This window comes from Pristiophorus japonicus, chromosome 3 (assembly GCF_044704955.1).
Source record: "Pristiophorus japonicus isolate sPriJap1 chromosome 3, sPriJap1.hap1, whole genome shotgun sequence".
NCBI classification, from domain to species: domain Eukaryota; kingdom Metazoa; phylum Chordata; class Chondrichthyes; family Pristiophoridae; genus Pristiophorus; species Pristiophorus japonicus.
Genome location: NC_091979.1, coordinates 121831987 through 121855220, shown reverse-complemented (window position 1 = coordinate 121855220; position 23234 = coordinate 121831987). Strand labels below are relative to the sequence as shown.

The window sequence follows — 23234 nt, the reverse complement described above, 5'->3', positions numbered from 1 at the left end:
ATTGGTCACCATTTTCCAACATTCTATTGACTCTGGATCAGTTCCTATCGACTGGAGGGTAGCTAATGTAACACCACTTTTAAAAAAGGAGGGAGAGAGAAAACAGGGTAGACCGGTTAGCCTGACATCGGTGGTGGGGAAAATGTTGGAATCAATTATTAAAGATGAAATAACAGCGCATTTGGAAAGCAATGACAGGATTGGTCCAAGGCAGCATGGATTTATGAAAGGGAAATTACGCTCGACAAATCTTCTAGAGTTTTCTGAGGATGTAACTAATAGAGTGGACAAGGGAGAACCAGTGGATGTGGACTTTCAAAAGGCTTTTGACAAGGTCCCACACGAGAGATTGGTGTGCAAAATTAAAGCACATGGTATTGGGGGTGATATATTGACGTGGATAGAAAACTGGTTGGCAGACAAGAAGCAGAGAGTCGGAATAAACGGGTCCTTTTCAGAATGGCAGGCAGTGACTAGTGGGGTGCCACAGGGTTCAGTGCTGGGACCCCAGCTATTTACAATATACATCAATGATTTAGATGAAGGAATTGAATGTAATATCTCTAAGTTTGCAGATGATACTAAGCTAGGTGGCGGTGTGAGCTCTGAGGAGGATGCTAAGAGGCTGCAGGGTGACTTGGACAGGTTAGGTGAGTGGGCAAATGCGTGGCAGATGCAGTATAATGTGGATAAATGTGAGGTTATCCACTTTGGTGGCAAAAACAGGAAGACAGAATATTATCTGAATGGTGGCAGATTAGGAAAAGGGGAGGTGCAACAAGACCTGGGTATCATGGTGCATCAGTCATTGAAGGTTGGCATGCAGGTACAGCAGGCGGTGAAGAAGGCAAATGGCATGTTGGCCTTCATAGCTAGAGGATTTGAGTATAGGAGCAGGGAGGTCTTACTGCAGTTGTACAGGGCCTTGGTGAGGCCTCACGTCGAATATTTTGTTCAGTTTGGTCTCCTAATCTGAGGAAGGATGCTCTTTCTATTGAGGGAGTACAGCGAAGGTTCACCAGACTGATTCCCGGGATGGCAGGACTGACATATGAGGAGAGACTGGATCAAATGGGCTGGTATCCACTGGAGTTTAGAAGAATGAGAGGGGATCTCATAGAAACATGTAAAATTCTGACGGGATTAAACAGGTTAGAGCCAGGAAGAATATTCCCATTGCTGGGGAGTTCCAGAACCAGGGGTCACAGTCTAAAATAAGAGGTAAGCCATTTAGAACCGAGATAAGGAGAAACTTCTTCACTCAGAGAATGGTTAACCTGTGGAATTCTCTACCGCAGAAAGTTGTTGAGGCCAGTTCGTTAGTTATATTCAAAAGGAAATTAGATATGGCCCTTACGGCCAAAGGGATGATCAAGGAGTATGGAGAGAAAGCAAGAAAGGGGTACTGAGGTTGAATGATCAGCCATGATCGTATTGAATGGCGGTGCAGGCTCGAAGGGCCGAATGGACTACTCCTGCACCTAATTTCTATGTTTCTATGTTTCGATGTTTATATTACCAGCTTAATTACAATCCAGAAGAGGTATATTCGAATTAATGAGTCATTGCATCATTACAATTATAATTATAAATTTAATACATTTAATACTTACTCTTTCGGAACCAACAAGGTCACTCCAGCACTTGCGGCATTAGTTCCGCTCATGGACATCATGTGCCGCTGATGAAATGACTTCGGCGATCGCCATCCAAATTCTCTGATACATCCTGGGGGTGGTTTCACCTCGTGGACTTGGGCAGATTTGCCTCTTCCGAAAAACGCTTGGCACGCCTTCTGCCACCCATCTCTGCCACCTCATCAAGATCACTCCCTTCACCCACCTCCTCCACCTCTCCAACATCACTTAACACAGCCTCCTCAGCGTGTTCCATTATTTATTTTTAATTATTTTTAATTAATCCCCTCAAAAAACAAGTCCTCAATCACCAATCACCAAAACAATAGCTTTCCAACAACACTCGACTCTCTCTCTCTCTCTCTCTCTCTCTCTGTTCTGTGCATGTGCAGATGACCTCCTGAATTGCGGGAAAAGTTAATCACCTAAAAAAAAACATGCATGCGCTGAACTGCCATTGCTATGGATGCCGGCCTTGCACGACGGAATAAATCGCGAACGCCCATTTCACATCGCTACGGCTAACATCCAAATTAAAAATGCGAAACTAGCGGTTTTTAAAATGGTTGATATTCCGTCAATCCTGAAAAATAATAATACTACCAATGCCGGAAGAGAGATAGATGTGAATGGAAAGTCTAACCCATAAACACTTCACCCGATGGCAGATTTACTAGACCTATATTTTCATGGAACGCTTGCCTGAACATCAGCTTGTTTAAACTTAGGAGTGCAATTGACCAATGGGAGAACTTGTCATCTATACTCCTGTAATATAAAAGTATCTTAAGTTGTAACAGTGGTGATGTCAGCTTAGTACTACACAATCAATACATGATTATTCCATATAACTCCATACAACGATTTTTAAAATATAATTTATTACATTAACTATTTTGAAAACTTTCTAAAATGCAACTTAATTAAGATTCCTTTAAAATGCTTCAAAATAAGCATTATTGTAAAGATCATGGTGGGTTTGACGACTTTAATCGCAAGCTCAATGGCAAAGACTACTCACATAATCAAGCTCTCACTCCTTACCAAACGCACAATAGTTGTAATATTCACATTACAGGGTTAAACAGAACATTCTTGTCACTGAAATAAAGCAGCCCACTGATATATTCCTAGTGTTTCAATGACAGAAGAATAATTACTTTATTAGGCCATGTGACTTAAGCTACCATCTATGAATCAGGTTTATTAAAAACTAAAATTAAACAGCAACAGACCAAGACAGAACATTCTACTAAATTACAACTACATCCGCCCCCCAATGCCTCCCCCCCAAAAAAAGTTGTGCTCATCAAGATGAGCAACGTTTATGCTGAGGAAAGGAACTCTTCCTATTTCAGCCATGCAGTGTTACCTCGAAGCACTCCTAGGTCAGGTATAGAAGAGCACACTCCTGAGTAAACCTTCCTCTATTATCCTAACAACATGCTGTAGCCTCAAGCTGAGAAGAGCACTATCTCCCGCACCAGTGTGACATTTTTTCCATTTCTCACATCAACTGTCTGTGGCATCTGAGTGAGACTGCCAATTAATTCCAGTTTGGTGTTGTAGCCCATCCCCACAAGCAGCTGGATTAAAATTGCCCAAGCTAATTCCGTAGAGGACCTTTATAGCTATCAGACAGAGGAAACCCATCCATCAAACTGGGCTGCATTTGAGTCCGAAAAAAGAAAGAACTTGCATTTTTATAGCATCATTCATGACCTCGGGACATTCCAAAGTGATTTACAATCAAGTAATTACTTATTAAAGTGTAGTCACTGCTGTAATGTAGCGAAACATGGTAGCCAGTTTGCAAACTGCAATGGCCCGCAAACAGTAATGAAATAATGACCATATCTTCTGTTTCAATGATGTTGGTTGAGGGTTAAATATTGGCCAGGACACCAGAGAGAACTCCCGCTTCTTCGAGTAGTGCCATGGGATCTTTTACGCCCATCTGAGGGGGTAGAGAGGGTCTAACGCAGATAGGCCAGTGTCTAGACCGCCGTACCATTCCATTTACAACATGTAACTTACCCATCCTTGGTTCACAAACTAACAAAATGCACAATATTTCACAAACTCACCTAATAATTCCAAACCTGCACCAGTACTTCTTAAAAAAAACTTGTATGTGAATTGAGATTATCCCATGGAGCCGTCACATGCTCACTTCTACAACGACTGAGCAAGAAGAACTGGCAGAAAGCTGCCAAACATATTTCTATGACTGAATATGGAGCTGTCAATGCATTCTTCATCGTGAAAATCATGTTACTTAAGTTTAGTTTTCGCAGGTATTTGTTGCTCATCAACCAAAAGGTACAGTGATACCTGGCTGCCTTTAGTTTGACAGCGTGATAAGAGATGCTAGCTCAGCCAACATCACCAGCATCGAAGCACTGACCGACCACACTCGATCAGCTCCGCTGGGTGGGCCACATTGTCTGCATGCCCGATACAAGACTCCCAAAGCAAGCACTCTACACGGCAAGCGAGCCTCAGGTGGGCAGCGGAAACAATTCACGAACACCATCAAAGCCTCCTTGATAAAGTGCAACATCCCCACCGGCACCTGAGAATCCCTGGCCCAAGATCGCTCTAAGTGGGGGAAGAGCATCCGGGAGGACGTTGAGTACCTCGAGTCTCGTCACTGAGAGCATACAGAAACCAAGCGCAGACAGCGGAAGGAGCGTGCGGCAAACTAGACTCCCCACCCACCCTTTCCTTCAACCACTGTCTCTCCCACCTGCGACAGACTGTGGGCCCGTAATTCAGTGCTGCTGGAAAGCTGGTGTTTCTCCCACCCTGTTGTGGCCATTTGCGCCAAAATTTTTTCGTGACTGGGCCACGCCATATTCAGCTCCAAAAGTGAACAACTGGGTTCCAGCGCTAATGAATCCTTCCAAAGTGGATTTTTCAGCAGTATAGCTGTCTTAATTTGAGCATTATCACCACTGAGAAATTCAGCATGCAGGTAAGTGTGTCAAATGAGCCAGCTGCTCTCTGGCCAGGGTTTGAAGCAAGGTCCTGAGTTGGGAAACATAGAAACATAGAAAGTAGCTGCAGCAGTAGGCCATTAGGCCCTTCGAGCCTGCACCACCATTCAATATGATCATGGCTGATCATGCAACTTCAGTACCCCATTCCTGCTTTCTCTCCATACCCCTTGATCCCTTTAGCCATAAGGGCCACATCTAACTCCCTTTGGAATATATCTAACGAACTGGCCTCAACAACTTCCTGTGGTAGAGCATTCCACAGGTTCACAACTCTCTGAGTGAAGAAGTTTCTCCTCATCTCGGTCCTAAATGGCTTACCCCTTATCCTTAGACTATGACCCCTAGTTCTGGACTTCCCCAACATCGGGAACATTCTTCTTGCATCCAACCTGTCCAATCCCGTCAGAATTTTATATGTTTCTATGAGATCCTCTCTCATACTTCTGAATTCCAGTAAATATAAGTCTAGTCGATCCAGTCTTTCTTCACATGTCAGTCCTGCCATCCCACTGAACATTCGCTGCACTCCCTCAATAGCAACAATGTCCTTCCTCAGATTAGGAGAAAAAAACTGCACACAATACTCAAGGTGTGGTCTCACCAAGGCCCTGTTCAACTGCAGTAAGATCTCCCTGCTCCTATATTCAAATCCCCTCGCTATGAAGGCCAGCATGCCATTTGCCTTCTTTACTGCCTGTTGTACCTGCATGCCTACCTTAAATGACTAATGTACCATGGCACCCGGGTCTCGTTGCACCTCCCCTTTTACTAATCTGTCACCATTCAGATAATAACCTGCCTTCCTGTTTTTGCAGCCAAAGTGGATAACCTCAAACTTATCCACATTATACTGCATCTGCCATGCATTTGCCCATTCACCTAACCAACCGCCTAGCATCCTCCTCGCAGCTCGCACTGCTACCCAGCTTAGTGTCATCTGCAAACTTGGTGATATTACACTCAATTCCTTCATCTAAATCATTAATGTATATTGTAAATAGCTGTGGTCCCAGCACTGAACCCTGCGGCTCCCCACTAGTCACTGCCTGCCATTCTGAAATGGATCCGTTTAGTCCCACCCTTTGCTTCCTGTCTGCCAACCAGTTCTCTATCCATGTCAATACATTACCCCCAATACCATAGGCCTTAATTTTGCACACTAATCTCATGTGTGGGACCTTGTCAAAAGCCTTTTGAAAGTCCAAATATACCACATCCACTGGTTCTCCCTTATCTACTCTAATAGTTACATTCTCAAAAAACTCTAGAAGATTTGTCAAGCATGATTTCCCTTTCATAAATCCATGCTGACTTGGATCAATCCTGTCACTGCTTTCCAAATGCGCTGTTATTACATCTTTAATAATTGATTCCAACATTTTCCCCACTGTCAATGTCAGGCTAACCGGTCTATAATTCTGTTTTCTCTCTCCCTCCTTTTTTAAAAAGTGGGGTTACATTAGTTACCCTCCAATCCATAGGAACTGAACCCGAGTCTATAGAATGTGGGAAAATGACTACCAATGCATCCACTATTTCTAGGGCCACTTCCTGAAGTACTCTGGGATGCAGACTATCAGGCCCTGGGGATTTATCGGCCTTCAGCCCCTTCAATTTCCCTAACACTATTTCCTGACTAATAAGGATTTCCCTCAGTTCGCCCTTCTCGCTAGACCCTCGGTTCCCTAGTATTTTCGGGAGGTTATTCGTGTCTTCCTTAGTGAAGACAGAACCAAAGTATTTGTTCAATTGGTCTGCCATTTCCTTGTTCCCCATTACGGATTCCTTTCTTTCTAACTGCAAGGGACCAACATTAGTCTTCACTAATCTTTTTCTCTTCACATATCTATACAAGCTTTAGCAGTCAGTTTTTATGTTCCCTGCAAGCTTACTCTCATACTCTATTTTCCCCCTCCTAATTAAACCTTTAGTCTGCCTCTGCTGAATTCTAAATTTCTCCCAGTCCTCAGGTTTGCTGATTTTTTTGGCCAATTTATATGCCTCTTCCTTGGATTTAACACTTTCCCAAATTTCCCTTGTTAGCCACGGTTGAACCACATTTCCTTTTTTATTCTTACGCCACACAGGGATGTTATAGTTCATCCATGCGATATTTAAATGTCTGCCATTGCCCATTCACCGTCAACCCTTTAAGTATCATTCTCCAGTCTATCAAATTGGTAGCAATACAGTGGAGGAGGAGTTCATGGAGTGTATTAGGGATGGCTTTCACGACCAATATGTTGAGGAACCAACTAGAAAGCTGGCCATCCTAGACTGGGTGTTGTGTAATGACGGAGGACTAATTAGCAATCTTGTTGTGCGAGGCCCCCTGGGGAAGATCGACCATAATATGGTAGAATTCTTTATTAAGATGGAGAGTGACAGTGTTAATTCAGGGACGAGGGTCCTGAACTTAAGGAAAGGTATCTTCGATGGTATGAGAAATGAATTGGCTAGGATAGACTGGCAAATGATACTTAAAGGGTTGACAGTGGATAGGCAATGGCAGACATTTATAGATTACATGGATGAACTTCAACAATTGTACATCCCTGTCTGGAGCAAAAATAAAACGGGGAAGGTAACTCAACCATGGCTAACAAGGGAAATTAGGGATACTGTTAAATCCAAGGAAGAGGCATATAAATTGGCCAGAAAAAGCAGCAAACCTGAGGACTGGGAGAAATTTAGAATTTAGCAGAGGAGGAAAAAGGGTTTAATTAGGAGGGGGAAAATAGAGTATGAGAGGAAGCTTGCAGGGAACACAAAAACTGACTGCAAAAGCTTCTATGGATATGTGAAGAGAAAAAGATTAGTGAAGACTAACATAGCTCCTTTGCAGTCAGAATCAGGTGAATTTATAATGGGGAACAAAGAAATGGCAGACCAATTCAACAAATACTTTGGATCTGTTTTCACTAAGGAAGACACAAATAACCTTCCGGAAATACTAGGGGTTCGAGGGTCTAGTGAAAAGGAGGAACTGAAGGAAATCCTTATTAGTCAGGAAATTGTGTAAGGGAAATTGATGGGATTGAAGGCCAATAAATCCACAGGGCCTGATCATCTGCATCTCAGAGTACTTAAGGAAGTGGCCCCAGAAATAGTGGATGCATTGATGATCATTTTCCAACATTCTATTGACTCTGGATCAGTTCCTATGGTCTGGAGGGTAGCTAATGTAACACCACTTTTTTAAAAAGGAGGGAGAGAGAAAACAGGGAATTATAGACCGGTTAGCCTGACATCGGTGGTGGGGAAAATGTTGGAATCAATTATTAAATATGAAATAGCAGCACATTTGGAAAGCAGTGACAGGATTGGTCCAAGTCAGCATGGATTTAGGAAAGGGAAATCATGCTTGACAAATCTCCTAGAATTTTTTGAGGATATCACTAGTAGAGTGGACAAGGGAGAACCAGTGGATGTGGTGTATTTGGACTTTCATAAGGCTTTTGACAAGGTCTCACACAAGCGATTAGTGTGCAAAATTAAAGCACATGGTATTGGGGAGGGAAAAGTACGAGGCGGCCGATGAATGTTTTCGAACGACCGCCCAAACTCCGCGGTAGCCGTCCCTTCGAGGACGGTGAATTTCAAGCCCTGTAATTCCCGTATTAGACTGTACAGTCACCTGAGAACTCACTTTTAGAGTGGAAGCAAGTCTTCCTCGATTTCGAGGGACTGCCTATGGTGATGATGATGATGCTAGCCTAAATCCATTCACACCTGATTCCAAGTACCTTGATGTTAAATTAACTAATTTCAGAAACCTATCTCCACCCAATCTACAGGAAGGCTTCCAGTAATGTGCTTTGCTCCTTCAAAGGATTAGCTTGGCTACATTGCCAAAAGGGTTTAAAGTCCATTCTATTTGCAAGAAACATATCAAAACATTCATTTATTTGTATATGTGTCTGTTCAGTCACAATTGATTTCTACTCAAATCACTGACTCCACACGGTCTGGTGTTGTAGTAACTGCTGTGACCTTGGTCTTTTATTGTGTAACTCCAGAGTGTCCTTTAGGTGTGATGGGCAGCCTTTTATACTCTGTCTCGCAAGTACTTTTGGGTCTCCCACCTCAGTGCCTCTTGTGGCGCATCATTGTAACTATACATTTAATGTACATGGACAATACATAACATCTCACTCCCCCCCACCCAGTTCAAAAAGCAAATTGCCGGTAACCTCGGCCTTGTTCATCCTGGTTGATTTGTGAGTGTGAGTCCATGACCATCCACTTCCCTCTTCCCCCCCATGTAGAGATTATGCTTGCGATCCAGTGCAAGCATGTGGCATTTGCAATCCTTACCTGGGTGATACAAGTACACAAACATAATCTCCAGTAGAAAGCAGGTACACATAGACAGTACATTTGTTGAAGAGTTATATCAAAAGGTTGCAGGTACACCGAACAGTTATTAAATCCCAGCTCCACTGGGTGAGGTATGGTGGCGACATACTGCCCCTTTTTGCCCGAGGTAATGGGCTGCGCTGAGACAGGGTATGGCAACTGGTGCGTTGCCTCTGTTCTCATAAAATAGTTGCCTTTGCGGCTTGTCTGCAGCCACTGAACAATTGTATAAATCACATAAAATCAGAAACCGCATAAATTCATTAATCATGTTAGTCACAAATCCATTAACCCTTTTAACTGTGCATTGTGATATTAACTCTTTTCACCAATCATCTCAATCATTTTAATCACAGTAATCATTTTAGCATCAAAATATTAACGCTTGTCATAAATCACGTCATCATACAAATCACAGTAATCATTTTGACTCACTCTTGCCCTTACAAAAGTCTCTTTGTGGTGACCGCCAACGGTGTAAGGCCCCTTTAAGACCCCCGGGTACATTTCCCTTTTAAGACGCCATTTTGTTTTTCCCACGAGGTTTCTACTGGGCGCCACCATTTTAGGTGCTCTGCAGGTGCCTGCCTGCCTCTTTCTGCAGAACTCTGCTGCCACGGGGCTCACGGCCATCTCTGAACACACCCGGGAGCCGCAACGCACCGGCCCCCGCACCGCCGCATCCTCTGGAGCACCCTATGCAGCTGACCTTTTTGCCCGGGAGTCGCCAGACACACACACATCCTCCGGAGCCGACCTCCTCACTGCCGCAGCCGATCCTCCTGCTGCAAGCCCCGCGAACGGCCGCCTCTGCCTGCGGGCCGACGGTGCCTGCTGGAGCAGCCCGTCGAAGCCCTTCTCTTTTCTCCAGTTCAGTCGGCACTGCTGCTGGTTCCAGCGCCTCTTTCTCACTCTCAGGCTTTGCAGGGGAGAGTCACCGGCTGCCACTGCTCTGCCCAACCCCACACACGCTTCCTTCACTGCCATCCGATCCGAAGGTGGAGGCCTGCTCTGCCTGTGAACACGGGGGACAGCGGTCTGTGGAGGAATGAAGTCTTCCCAGCTCCCACGGACTTCCCCATCCATCTCCTGCTGAGTAGCGTCGGCCCATCGCCTGCAATGATCCACAAAGGTAAACCGTGCGTCTCGCCACCGTGAGATACCTGCACAGCCGCTTTGCCAAGAACAGGTATCAGTTCCTTGGTGTAGGTGTGCAGCTTCACTGTGACCAGGACCAGCTTGGGTTGATCCATAGTTTATCAAAAGTTTCCTGACTCATCAGCGACTGACCCGACCCCGTGTCCACTTCCATACTCACTGGGACTCCGTTAATCTTGACTTCCATAATCACTGGACCCGAATCGTCGGTACAAGTATACAGTTCAAACGCATCATCTTCTTCTACCTGGGGCTGGGATGCCTGTCGAACCAAACCGCAATGCTCCTCGCTGGACAGCAGATCATCTACCATCTCCTCAGCCACTCGGTGAGTCTTGTTTCTTTTGCACATACGCTGAAGGTGGCCTTTCGTGTGGCAGGTATTGCACGTATACTGCGCAAACCTGCACTGGTGAGCCCCATGGTTTCCTCTGCAGCACCAGCATGGTGCTACTCGATTAGCCCCCCTCGGCGGACTCTGAGTGCCAAGACCCTGAGGTCCGTGCTCTCTGCCCTGAGCAGAGCCACATTCTGCAGTTTTGTCCGTGACGGGCGCTATCCTGTGAATAGTACTGGCCGGGTTCGAGACTGTATGGATCATCTGCCTGCTGCTGCAAGTCGAGGTCATAAATGACCAGCTGATGGTGATGGCTTGCTGCAGGCTGACTGTAGGTTCAGTAGATAGCAGCTTGTGAAGGAGGCCCTCATGGCCAATCCCCATAACAAAGATGTCTCACGATGCCTCATCAAGGTGCGTGCCAAAATCGCACGGCGCCGCAGGTCTCCTGATGTCTGCAGCATATTTTGTGAAATCCTGGCCCTCAGGTCTGCAGTGGTGGTAGAATTTGTGCCTGGCCGTGAGAATGCTCTCCTTCGGTTTCAGTTGGTTATGAATGAGTTCAATCAGCTCCTCATATGACTTGTCCTTAGCTTTCGAGGGTGCCAGCAAATCCCTGACGAGACGGTAAACCTCATCACCACAACTGGACAGCAATATCGCCTTACGCTTCTTTATCAGTGCGTTCGTGTCCCCTGTCAGGTCGTTTGCTATAAAATAGTACTCGAGCCTTTCCGTAAAGGCATCCCAGTCATTACCCTCTGTGAAATCCTTTAGCGTGCCCAAAGTAGCCATGGTTGTGTGAAGAGCTCGTCTGTGTTCTCGTCACCAATTTGTGATGTATGTAGCACTCAAATCACTGACTCCGCACGGTCTGGTATTGTAGTAACTGCTGTGATCTTGGTCCTTTATTGTATAACTCCAGAGTGCCCTTCAGGTGTGGTGGGCAGCCTTTTATACTCTGTCTCGCAAGTACTTTCGGGTCTCCCACCACAGTGCCCCTTGTGGCGCACCATTGTAACTATGCATTTAATGTACATGGACAATACAGAACATACTCTGCCATCTTAAATTCCTCTGTGGGAATTTCTGGCTTGCAAGCTGGAAAGTTCATCTGGCATTGTTTTAAAGCAATCATGTGCAACTACAAAACGAAATCTTCTTTCACATTCAGAATGGAAGGAAAGCTACATTTGTTAATTTGAAACACACACCTATTAAATCACAACCACCTCCCCCACCATTATTTTCTCTTGGTCTCTGCAGAGTATGCATGACTGCAGCTGGAATACGCATGATGACTTGCTCCCAGATCCTATTAATGCTGCTCCCAACCAGAACTACTAAAATGGCATGATGTTACTGCAATAAGGGACTCGGCAGAGTGTGTAAATAAAAGTCTCATAGCCAAACATTGGTGCAAAAAGTTCCGACAGCACCATATTGCTTATCCTAGACAACAATGACTTATTACTGTCTAGTACTTCTTCAGAGAAAATTACAGAACTAGTTAATTGTAGAGATTTGTCCTGTTTTTTTCCAACCCCTTAAAGCACCATATAATGAAATAATCTCAACTCATTTACTTCAACTTTACTTTTATAATGCTTATGATTGGTTTCAGTTTTTACCCCCATAATTACAAAATAGTTTTAGTTTCCCAAACATAGAAATAACACAAATCTAGGAACTACCAATGGCTGAGGGTTCAGATGTTCAGCTACTATAGTACCTTTTATCGACAGCTTCATATTGTCCACAATGTAAGAACATTGTTTTTGTACTTGTAATCTCGTCATCCCACCCACAGCAGCAGAAATACTCACATTGAAATTAGAAGAAAAGTAGCCACAAAGTTTAAAAAATTAAATTGCTTTTATTCACAGAACTGTGGAAAGATATTAGAATGTAGAAATAATGCTCAACAAAAAGACCATATCAACTTAATTTTTTAAAACATCTTTTAAAAAAATTATAAGCCCTCCAATTTTCTCCATTCCCATCCTGAAAGCTGTGCCTCATGCTGGGGTACTGTTCAATGGGTGCTGATGCTATCGAATACCTCACCAAAATAGTCATTCTGCATGTGTGAAACCAGACAGTGAGCATCAGCAGTGTAATGTATGCACCTGTGAGTGTGCTCACAGGTTTGTAGAACTGTTGAATTGTGAGTGTCTTAGCCAGTCACGTGATGTTCCCAAGACTCAATAAAATCCCAGCCAGTTGGGTTTTGGGGATCCACGATGAAGCAGGTGGTTGTGAGCCTGGTGGATGAACTGGTAATGTGTAGTGTGATTTGCTACACATTACCTTTGCTAATAAACTAACTAATTCTTAATAGTAATGTGTTGCTAGGCATTCTTGAACAAAGAACCTGTCATGTATTTTACATTATTATATATAACTGTATCCTAACATGCTATACATGACTGTAATAAGATATGGCCTGTAACCACCAGCATACTTTACCACCAGGGATGCACTTGTAAGAGACAGTTATATAAGGACAGGTCTCAGGCAAGTGCAGCATTCCAGAGCTGTGAAATAAAGGTGCAGGTCCAGAGTGACCTTGACTTCACTACATGCCTCATGTGAGTCTGTACTGAGGGGACAGGACTTTACAGAACCCATGAAGCAAATACGTTACAAGCAGGTTATTCAATTATGCGTGGAGGAGGGGGGCGATATCAGAGCTGAGCCTCGTCTACATGTACACTGGATAGTGAAGAGGAGCACAGAACCTGTCTGATTTATCTTTAGTCCAGGACACTGAGGTCAATGAGATTAGCTAACACCCCACAGGCTGAGAATTGAACATGGGACCTTCTGTCCTGTATGGTTCAGTCATACACTGACCTTACCAACTCCACCATCAAACAATCTTTCCACTAACAGTTTTTTAACTAAATACTTTTGACCTCCTTTATATATTATATGGCTCTCAAGAAGACACACATCTGGAGATTTAGTTTGAAATATCCTTGCGCAAAAACCTAGTCATAAATTCCACTAATTGACAACTTTATATGCAAAAGGCTTCAATAAATGCAAACCCTGTTTTAGGATTCTCTGTTAAAATAAATGAGATTGTTGAACTGTATTGCACATTGTCTGGACAACATTATAGTTTCCATAATAATCCCCCACCCTACCCATAGACTTTTACATATGATGTTAGCAAAAAAAAGGTCACATATTGGGATCACAAATATTGTACGTCACTGAGTGACTTGACATATTTGTTGCTTAAAGCCATAATGGTCTTTTATTCTCCAGGTACCTTGCAGCTTAATAACCTTGAAAAATAGAACATGCAACAGACTGATGCAGCATTAATGTCACATTTATCAGTGCTAGACCAAATACAGACGTAGCACATCCCCAAATGCAGGGAGTACATTTAATTACATAGGTGCTGGGGTCATTTTATATTTGCTGCAATCTAACATGAAAACAGTTAATTATTATTACATCTATTTTCCTTTGGCTGGATTTGTACATGGGTCACTTTTTCTGATTTAGTCAGTAATGGTGGATGCCCACTAAACCAATCTACTGGAAGGTTTATTGTCTGATTAACTTCTACTGTGTAGTAATGCCATCTGTACTCAATCAAGATTAAAGTCTGACTTTTGATATCAAATATACCATTTAAAGAAACTGCTTTGCTTTTGCATTTAGGCTGATCAGATTTCTGGTTTCCATACCCGTTCAGTCCTTTGTGTACCAATATGGAACAGTGGCCACCAGATAATTGGTACGTGTTTAGTGATTCCTTAAATGTGATTTTATTTCAACATTCAATTTGATAGGTTTTCAAAGCCAATATGTTCTGGAGCAGCCAAGTAGCAAAAGAGAAAAGTCTCTAGATGGGATATGTATAGACGTGCATTCCAGGACTGCCTGTTGTACTGATTTCCCCTTCCTCATGTGGGTGATTTTCAGCAATTCTTGGCAAGGCTGTATGGGTGGCAGGATGGAACAATATACTAAAATTAGATGTCCCTCCATGGAGAGGGAAAGGAAAGAGAAAGGAAAGGCCAGCACTCTTTTGGTTCCTTCTCTCTTCTTTGTATCACTCTTTGTACTGGTTGATCGTAGAGCCATACTGTCTGTGTTCCCGAATGCTCTATCCTGTGACGAAAGCATACATGATGTCAGCTTATCAGGAGAAATGATTAATCTAAAACTAGACAGGGTAAGACAACAATGTGTTGGAGCATCAATGATGCATGCCCTAGCGTGGCGGTATGGGAATTTACAATTTCTCCTGGAGATGCAGTCATGTCATAATGGGATCATACCAAGCAATATCCAGGCACTTTCCACAGATTAAGCAAGAAACATCACCTTGGCCACCCACATACATGATCAGTGGATGGTTTCAGGACATATTGGTGAAGGCCTGTCAGCAGGTCACCAGTGCACCCTCTCCGCAATGGATGGTGCCTGATGCAAGGAAACCATAGAAAATGGAAGAGCAGAAAATATATATTCCTTGAAAGAGCAAGTATTAGCCTTAAAAAATCTGAAAATAAAATAGAGTCTGCAAAAATATGAAAATATTCAAATCAGTTGCCTTAATCACCATGTTAAGACAATTTATTTTACAATTCAGTAACTCACTATTAGGATTTCAACTTGTCATGTCTATTACTAACATTCATCTGACTTTCAGGTGTGGCACAGGTCCTCAATAGGCTTGATGGGAAATCATTTGATGATGATGACCAGCGACTCTTTGAGGTAAAGAAACCAATTAGCATTTTCTTATTGCCAGACCAAACATTTTGTAGCACAGTAACTATTCAGCCACCATTTAGTACTTCATTGAGACTACAACTGTTAATAATTTAAAAACCTGCAATTATATATGCCCACAGCAAAATTAAGTTCATAAGATTTATACAGATGTGGCAGGCCAGATAGCTCATCCAGATTTTTAAAATTATATTCACCCCATACCATGCCACCCATCTCTTGAATGAGTCTAAGCTTTTCACCTCCTTCATTTTATACAGCAGATCATTCCAAATGTTAATCACTTTTTGGGTGAACATGTTTTTCCTTGCATCTGTGCTAAATTGTTCCTGCAGCAGTTTTAATCTAAATCCCTTTGTTCGAGTGCTTTGCAGTAGTGGTCCGAACTTGTCTTACCTATCTTGTATATCTCGATAAGGTTTCATCCTTGCAAGGCAAAAGAGCACTGCTTTCATTGCTATAATTATCCTTTAAAATAGGAACATAGAAACATAGAAAATAAATGCAGGAGTAGGCCATTTGGCCCTTCGATCCTGCACCACGATTCAATATGATCATGGCTGATCATGCAACTTCATTCCTGCTTTCTCTCCATATCCCTTGATCTCTTTAGCCGTAAGGGCCACATCTAACTCCCTTTTGAAGATATCTAATGAACTGGCCTCAACAACTTTCTGTGGATTCACAATTCTCTGAGTGAAGAAGTTTCTCCTCATCTCAGTCCTAAATGGCCTAACCCTTATCCTAAGACTGTGTCCACTGGTTCTGGACTTCTCCAACATCGGGAACATTCTTCCCACATCTAACTTGTCCAGTCCCGTCAGAACCTTATATGTTTCTATGAGATCCCCTCTCATCCTTCTAAACTCCAATGTATAAAGGCCCAGTTGATCCAGTCTCTCCTCATATGTCAGTCCTGCCATCCTGGGAATCAGTCTGGTGAACCTTCGCTGCACTCCCTCAATAGCAAGAACTTTCTCAGATTAGGAGACCAAAATTGAACACAATATTCCAGATGAGGCCTCACCAAGGCCCTATACAACTGCAGTAAGACCCCCCTGCTCCTATACTCAAATCCCCCAGCTATGAAGGCCAACATACCATTTCCCTTCTTCACCGCCTACTGTACCTGCATGCCAACTTTCAATGACCCAGGTCTCGTTGCACCTCCCTTTTTCCTAATCTGCCGCCATTCAGATAATATTCTGCCTTCGTGTTTTTGCCCCCAAAGTGGATAACCTCACATTTATCCACATTATACTGCATCTGTCATGCATTTGCCCACTCACCTAACCTGTCCAAGTCACCCTGAGCATCCTCCTCATAGTTTGCACCGTCACCCAGTTTAGTGTCATCTGCAAACTTGGAGATATTACACTCAATTCATTCATCCAAATCAGTAATGTATATTGTAAAGAGCTGGGGTCCCAGCACTGAACCCTGCGGCACTTCACTAGTCACTGTCTGCCATTCGGAAAAGGACCCGTTTATCCCGACTCTCTGCTTCCTGTCTGCCAACCAGTTCTCTACCTACGTCAGTACATTACCCCCAATACCATGTTCTTTGATTTTGCACAGCAATCTCTTGTGTGGGACCTTGTCAAAAGCCTTTTGAAAGTCCAAATACACCACATCCACTGCTTCTCCCTTGTCCACTCTACTAGTTACATCCTCAAAAAATTTCAGAAGATTTGTCAAGCAAGATTTCCCTTTCATATATCCATGCTGATTTGAACCGATCCTGTCGCTGCTTTCCAAATGCGCTGCTATTTCATCCTTAATAATTGATTCCAACATTTTCCCCACTACTGATGTTAGGCTAACTGGTCTATAATTACCTGTTTTCTCTCTCCCTCCCTTTTTAAAAAGTGGTGTTACATTAGCTACCCTCCAGTCCATAGGAACTGATCCAGAGTTGATAGACTGTTGGAAAATGATCACCAATGCATCCACTATTTCGAAGGCCACTTCCTTAAGTACTCTGTGATGCAGACTATCAGGCCCCGGGGATTTATCGGCTATCAATTCCATCAATTTCCCGAACACAATTTCTTGCCTAATAAGGATATCCTTCAGTTTCTCCTTCTCACTAGACCTTCGGTCCCCTAGTATTTCCGGAAGGTTATTTGTGTCTTCCTTCTTGAAGACAGAACCAAAGTATTTGTTCAATTCGTCTGCCATTTCTTTGTTCCCCATTATAAATTCATCTGAATCCAACTGCAAGGGACCTATGATTGTCTTCACTAATCTTTTTTTCGAAACATATCTATAAAAGCTTTTACAATCAGTTTTTATGTTCCCGGCAAGCTTCCTGTCGTATTCTATTTTCTCCCTCTTAATTAAACCCTTTGTCCTCCTCTGCTGAATTCTAAATTTTTCCCAGTCCTCAGGTTTGCTCCTTAATTTCCCTTGTTAACCACGGTTGAGCCACCTTCCCTGTTTTATTTTTACTCCAGACAGGGATGTACACTTGTTGAAGTTCATCCATGTGATCTATAAATGTCTGCCATTGCCTATCCACTGTCAACCCTTTAAGTATAATTTGCCAGTCAATTCTAGCCAATTCATACCTCATACCATCGAAGTTACCTTTCCTTAAGTTCAGGACCCTAGTCTCTGAATTAACTGTGTCACTCTCCATCTTAATAAAGAATTCAACCATATTATGGTCACTCTTCCCCAAGGGGCCTTGCACAACAAGATTGCTAATTAGTCCTTTCTCATTACATATCACCCAGTCTACGATGGCCAGCTCTCTAGTTGGTTCCTCGACATATTGGTCTAGAAAACCACCCCTAATACATTCCAGACAATCCTCCTCCACTGCATTGCTACCAGTTTTGTTAGCCCAATCAATATGTAGATTAAAGTCACCCATGATAACTGCTGTACCCTTATTGCATGCATCCATATTTCTTGTTTGATGCTGTCCCCAACCTCACTGCTACTGTTTGGTGGTCTGTACACAGCTCCCACTAGCGTTTTCTGCCCTTTGGTATTCTGTAGCTCCACCCATACCGATTCCACATCATCCAAGCTAATGTCCTTCCTTACTATTGCATTAATTCATTAATTTCCTCTTTAACCAGCAATGCCACTGTCATGTATGTGACCACAATGTAACACCACTGTATTACTGTATACACTCAACCAAGATGCACAAGGGGTGAACTTGTGGGAGACACTCCTTACCTGATCACACAGGTATAAAAAGGGAGGTCCCATTCAGGGTCATCATCTTTGGAGTCCTGTGAATAAAGAGTTAAGGTCACAGAATGACCTTGTCCCCAGAATGTGCCTTGTGTGCTTTCATACTGTAGAGTAAGGACTTTACATTGGCGACGAGAAACGGGAATTCACAACCCACGAGAATGGCCACCGGTAGCACAGAGGAACGGTGCTGTGTTGGGGAAGACTGGGACAATTTTGTTGAGAAGCTTCAGCAAAGCTTCATTATGAAAGAATGGCTGGGGGATGCAATGGCCGACAAGCGAAGGGCTCATCTTTTGACCAGCTGCGGACCAAAGACTTACGCGCTCATGAAGGACTCACTAGCATCCGACAAGCCGGCAAACAAAACCTTTGAAGAACTTAGCAAATTGATCGGGGAGCACCTCAAACCGGTGAGTAGCATACATATGGCCTGACACAGATTCTACGTCGTGAAGGACAGAGCATACCGGACTTCGTAGCGGACCTCCGGTGTTTGGCCAGCCTCTGTAAGTTCATAGATGCCTGCAGGGGGGAGATGCTAAGGGACTGCTTTATCGAGGGCATCGGTCATGTGGGAATTTTACGCAAATTAATTGAGACCAAGGATTTGACCTTGGAAGCGGCGACGTTGATAGCTCAAACTTTCCTGGCGGGGGAGGAAGAGACGAAAATAATATACGCGCGCAATTCTGCCTCTAACGTGCCGATGGATCAGGAAGTCAACATCATCAATGCGACTCAGAGCAGGCAGGCAGGGGCAGTCCGACACTCCTCAGGCAGCAATAGACCCCAGAGTAGGACTTCAACAGAGACAAAGGCAGGCTGAACGGACATTCACGCCATCACAGTGGGCAATGCGGCCTGGATGGGGCCATTGACACCACTAATAGGGTACTTAAGAACAGTCAAATGGACAGTCAGCGCAGAATGCCTGGCCATAGTCCCTTTGTTCCCAACAATGGAAACTTTAACTCATGCTGGAGGTGTGGGGGAAAACACTCAGCTAGATCTTGCAGATTTCAACAGTTTGTCTGCAGGAACTGCAATCTCAGTGGCCACTTAGTTCAGAAGTGCAGGAAGTCTGCAACCAGACTAATATTTGAGGTGAATGGACCAGAAGAGGGTTCTTTGAGGCAGGATGACTTTTGGGGCAAATCGATGGATGCCGAGGTTCAGCGGGTCCATGTTCATACACCAAAATGCCACCAATGATGATGAGGGTTTTATTAAACGGTATCCCTGTATGCATGGAGCTGGACACTGGGGCCAGCCAATCACTCATGGGCATTCAGCAATTTGAGAAGCTATGGCCACTTAAAGCCAGTAGATTCAAATTAGCACGTATTGAGACACAATTACGGAATTACACTGAAGAAATCATTCCGGTGCTAGGCAGTGCAATGTTGGCTGTCACACACAATGGGTTAATGGATTGGCTGCCGCTCTGGTTTGTCCCAGGCAATGGTCCCGCACTGTTGGGGAGGAGCTGGTTAGCCGAGATGAACTGGAAATGGGGGGATGTTCACGTAATGTCATCTGTGGAATGAAGTTCGTGCTCACAAGTCCTACAACAATTCGATTCACTATTCCAACCTGGCGTCGGGACTTTCAAAGACACTAAAGTAGTGATACACATCGCCCCGGACGCCAGGCCATTGCACCAGAAAGACAGAGCGGTGCTGTATGTGATGCGGGAAAAGATCGAGAGCAAATTGGACCGGCTGTTGGGAGAGGGCATCATCTCGCCTGTTGAATTCAGCGACTGGGCGAGCACCATCGATCACGTCCTAAAAGCGGATGGCTCTATCAGGATCTGTGGCGACTACAAGGCCACCATCAATCGGGTGTCCCGACAAGATCAGCACCCGCTCCCGAGAGCGGAGGACCTCTTCGCCACACTGGCAGGCGGCAAGCTGTTCACCAAGTTGGACCTCACTTCAGCCTATATGACCCAGCAACTGGCCGACGAATCTAAACTACTGACCACCATCACCACGCACAAGGGACTGTTCGTTTATAACAGGTGCCCGTTTGGCATTCGATTAACAGCCACGATTTTTCAACAAAATATGGAAAGCCTGCTTAAATCCATTCCTGGAACGATCGTATTCCAGGACGACATCCTCATCACGGGTCGAGACACCGAGGAAAACCTCCACAACCTGGAGGAGGTGCTATGCCGACTGGACCGGGTAGGCCTGCGACTCAAGATGTCTAAATGTGTGTTCTTAGCTCCTGAGGTTGAGTTTCTGGGCAGGAGGGTTGCTGCAGATGGGATTCGGCCCACCAAATCCAAAACAGAGGCGATTCGATAGGCAACCAGGCCCTGTAACACATCGGAGTTGCGTTAATTCCTGGAACTGTTGAACTATTTCGGGAAATTTCTGCCGAACTTGAGCACGTTGTTGGAGCCACTACATGTGCTCCTGCGTAAGGGTTGCAATTGGTTTTCGGGGGACTGTCAGGAACGGGCTTTTGATCGGGCGCGAAACCTACTTTGTTCAAACAAGTTGTTGACTCTAACCGACCCCTGTAAAAAATTGGTTCTGACATGTGATGCATCGTCCTATGGAGTTGGGTGCGTGTTGCAGCAGGGCAATGCTGAGGGTTAACTACAACCTGTGGCTTATGCCTCCAGGTCGCTCTCTCAAGCAAAACAGGGATATGGCATGGTCGAGAAGGAAGCGCTTGCATGTGTCTATGGTGTAAAAAAAATGCATCAGTACCTCTTTGTTAGGAAGTTTGAATTAGAGACGGACCACAAGCCATTAACATCCCTGTTGTCAGACAGCAAGGCTAACAATGCCAATGCATCAGCTTGCATACAGCGATGGGCTCTCATGCTGGCTGCTTAAGACTACTCCATCCGGCACCGGCCCGGCACCGAAAATTGCGCTGACGCGCTCAGCAGGCTTCCACTGGCCACCACCGAAGGGGCAGCCCAGCAAAGCGCCGAGATGGTCATGGCTGTCGATGCCTTTGACAGCGAAGGCTCCCCCATCACAGCCCACCAGATCAAAATCTGGACAAATAGAGATCCCCTCCTATCCCTGATTAAGAAATATGTCCTGACTGGGGATTGGCACGGAGCATGCCCTGTGGAGGTCAGACCGTTCCACAGACAGATGGATGAACTCTCCATCCAAGCCGACTGCCTACTATGGGGCAGCCGGGTAGTTGTGCTCCAGAAGGGCAGGGAGGTATTCATCAGGGAACTCCACAGCGAGCACCCAGGCATTGTACTGATGAAGGCTATTGCCCGGTCACACGTTTGGTGGCCTGGAATTGATTCAGACCTGGAACACTGTGCTCACAGGTGCACAACGTGTGCCCAGCTGGGTAATGCCCCCAGGGAGGCCCCGCTCAACCCGTGGCCCTGGTCCACCAGGCCATGGTCACGCATTCATGTTGACTATGTGGGCCCATTCATGGGTAAGATGTTCCTTATTGTGGTAGATGCGTACTCGAAATGGATCGAGTGCATCATTCTGAATTCATGCACATCATCCACCACCGTGGAAAGCCTACGTGCAATCTTTGCAACCCATGGCTTGCCGGACATCCTGGTTAGTGATAACGGCCCATGTTTCACAAGCTACAAATTCCACGAATTTATGTCAGGCAATGGCATCAACCACGTCAGGACTGCGCCGTACAAGCCGGCCTCCAATGGCCAGGCGGAATGTGCGGTCCAAATCATTGAGCAAGGGATGTTCAGGATTCAAGGACCCTCCCTACAATGCCGCCTGTCGTGTCTCCTGCTGGCCTATAGATCCCGACTGCACTCGCTCATGGGGGTCCCACCCGCAGAGCTACTAATGAAACGGACACTCCAAACTCGGTTGTCCCTCATTCACCCAATCCTGACCGACATAGTTGAGGGCAAGTGCAAGTCACAAAACGAGTACCATGATCGTAATTCGAGGGGGAGATGTTTAGAAATAAATGATCCTGCATTCGTCCTCAATCACGCCATGGGGCCCAAATGGCTTGAGGGCACTGTAATTGACAAAGAGGGGAATAGGGTCATTGTGGTAAAACTCAACAATGGTCAGATATGCCGTAAGCATCTGGACCAAGTAAAAAAAGGTTCAGCATCGATACAGAGGAATCTGAAGAAGACCATGAGATGGAGCTCACAACACCGCCAGTGAACGAGCAACAAGAGCAATCAGAAGAATGCATAGTCCCTGTGGTCAACCTGGACAGGCCGGAATCACCACAGGTGACAGACACTCACGTCAGTGTCCAACAACCAGAGCCCCAACTGCGGCGCTCCACGAGGGAGCGTAGACCACCTGAAAGACTAAACCTATGATCCCAATAAGACTTTGGAGGGGGAGGTGATATCATGTATGTAACCACAATGTAGCACCACTGTATTACTGGATACACTCAACCTAGATGCACACCTTGACCATAAGGGGTGAACTTGTGGAAGACACTCCTTACCTGATTACACAGGTAGAAAAAGGGAGGTCACATGCAGGGTCATCGTCTTTGGAGTCCTGTGAATAAAGAGTTAAGGTCACAGAGTGACCTTGTCCCCAGAATGTGCCTCGTGTGCTTTCATACTGTAGAGTAAGGACTTTACCGCCACCCTGCCTCCTTTTCCTTTCTGTCTATCCTTTCTAAATGTTGACTATCCCTGGATGTTGAGTTCCCAGCTTTGGTCACCCTGGAGCCATGTCTCCGTGATGCCAATTACATCATAACCGTTAACTGCTATTGGCGCAGTTAATTTGTCCACCTTATTCTGAATACTCC

The 23234-nt window shown here is 44.8% G+C and overlaps 1 protein-coding gene across 2 annotated transcripts in view; it reads left to right on the top strand.

Moving 5' to 3' along the window:
* Positions 1-23234, top strand: part of pde11a (phosphodiesterase 11a) — a 609195-nt gene that overhangs the window by 330978 nt on the left and 254983 nt on the right. For both annotated transcript variants that reach the window (XM_070875770.1, XM_070875769.1), the window contains 2 exons: positions 14175-14250; positions 15172-15239. In XM_070875770.1, coding sequence (XP_070731871.1) covers positions 14175-14250; positions 15172-15239 — 144 coding nt within the window. The remainder of the gene's footprint in view (positions 1-14174; positions 14251-15171; positions 15240-23234) is intronic.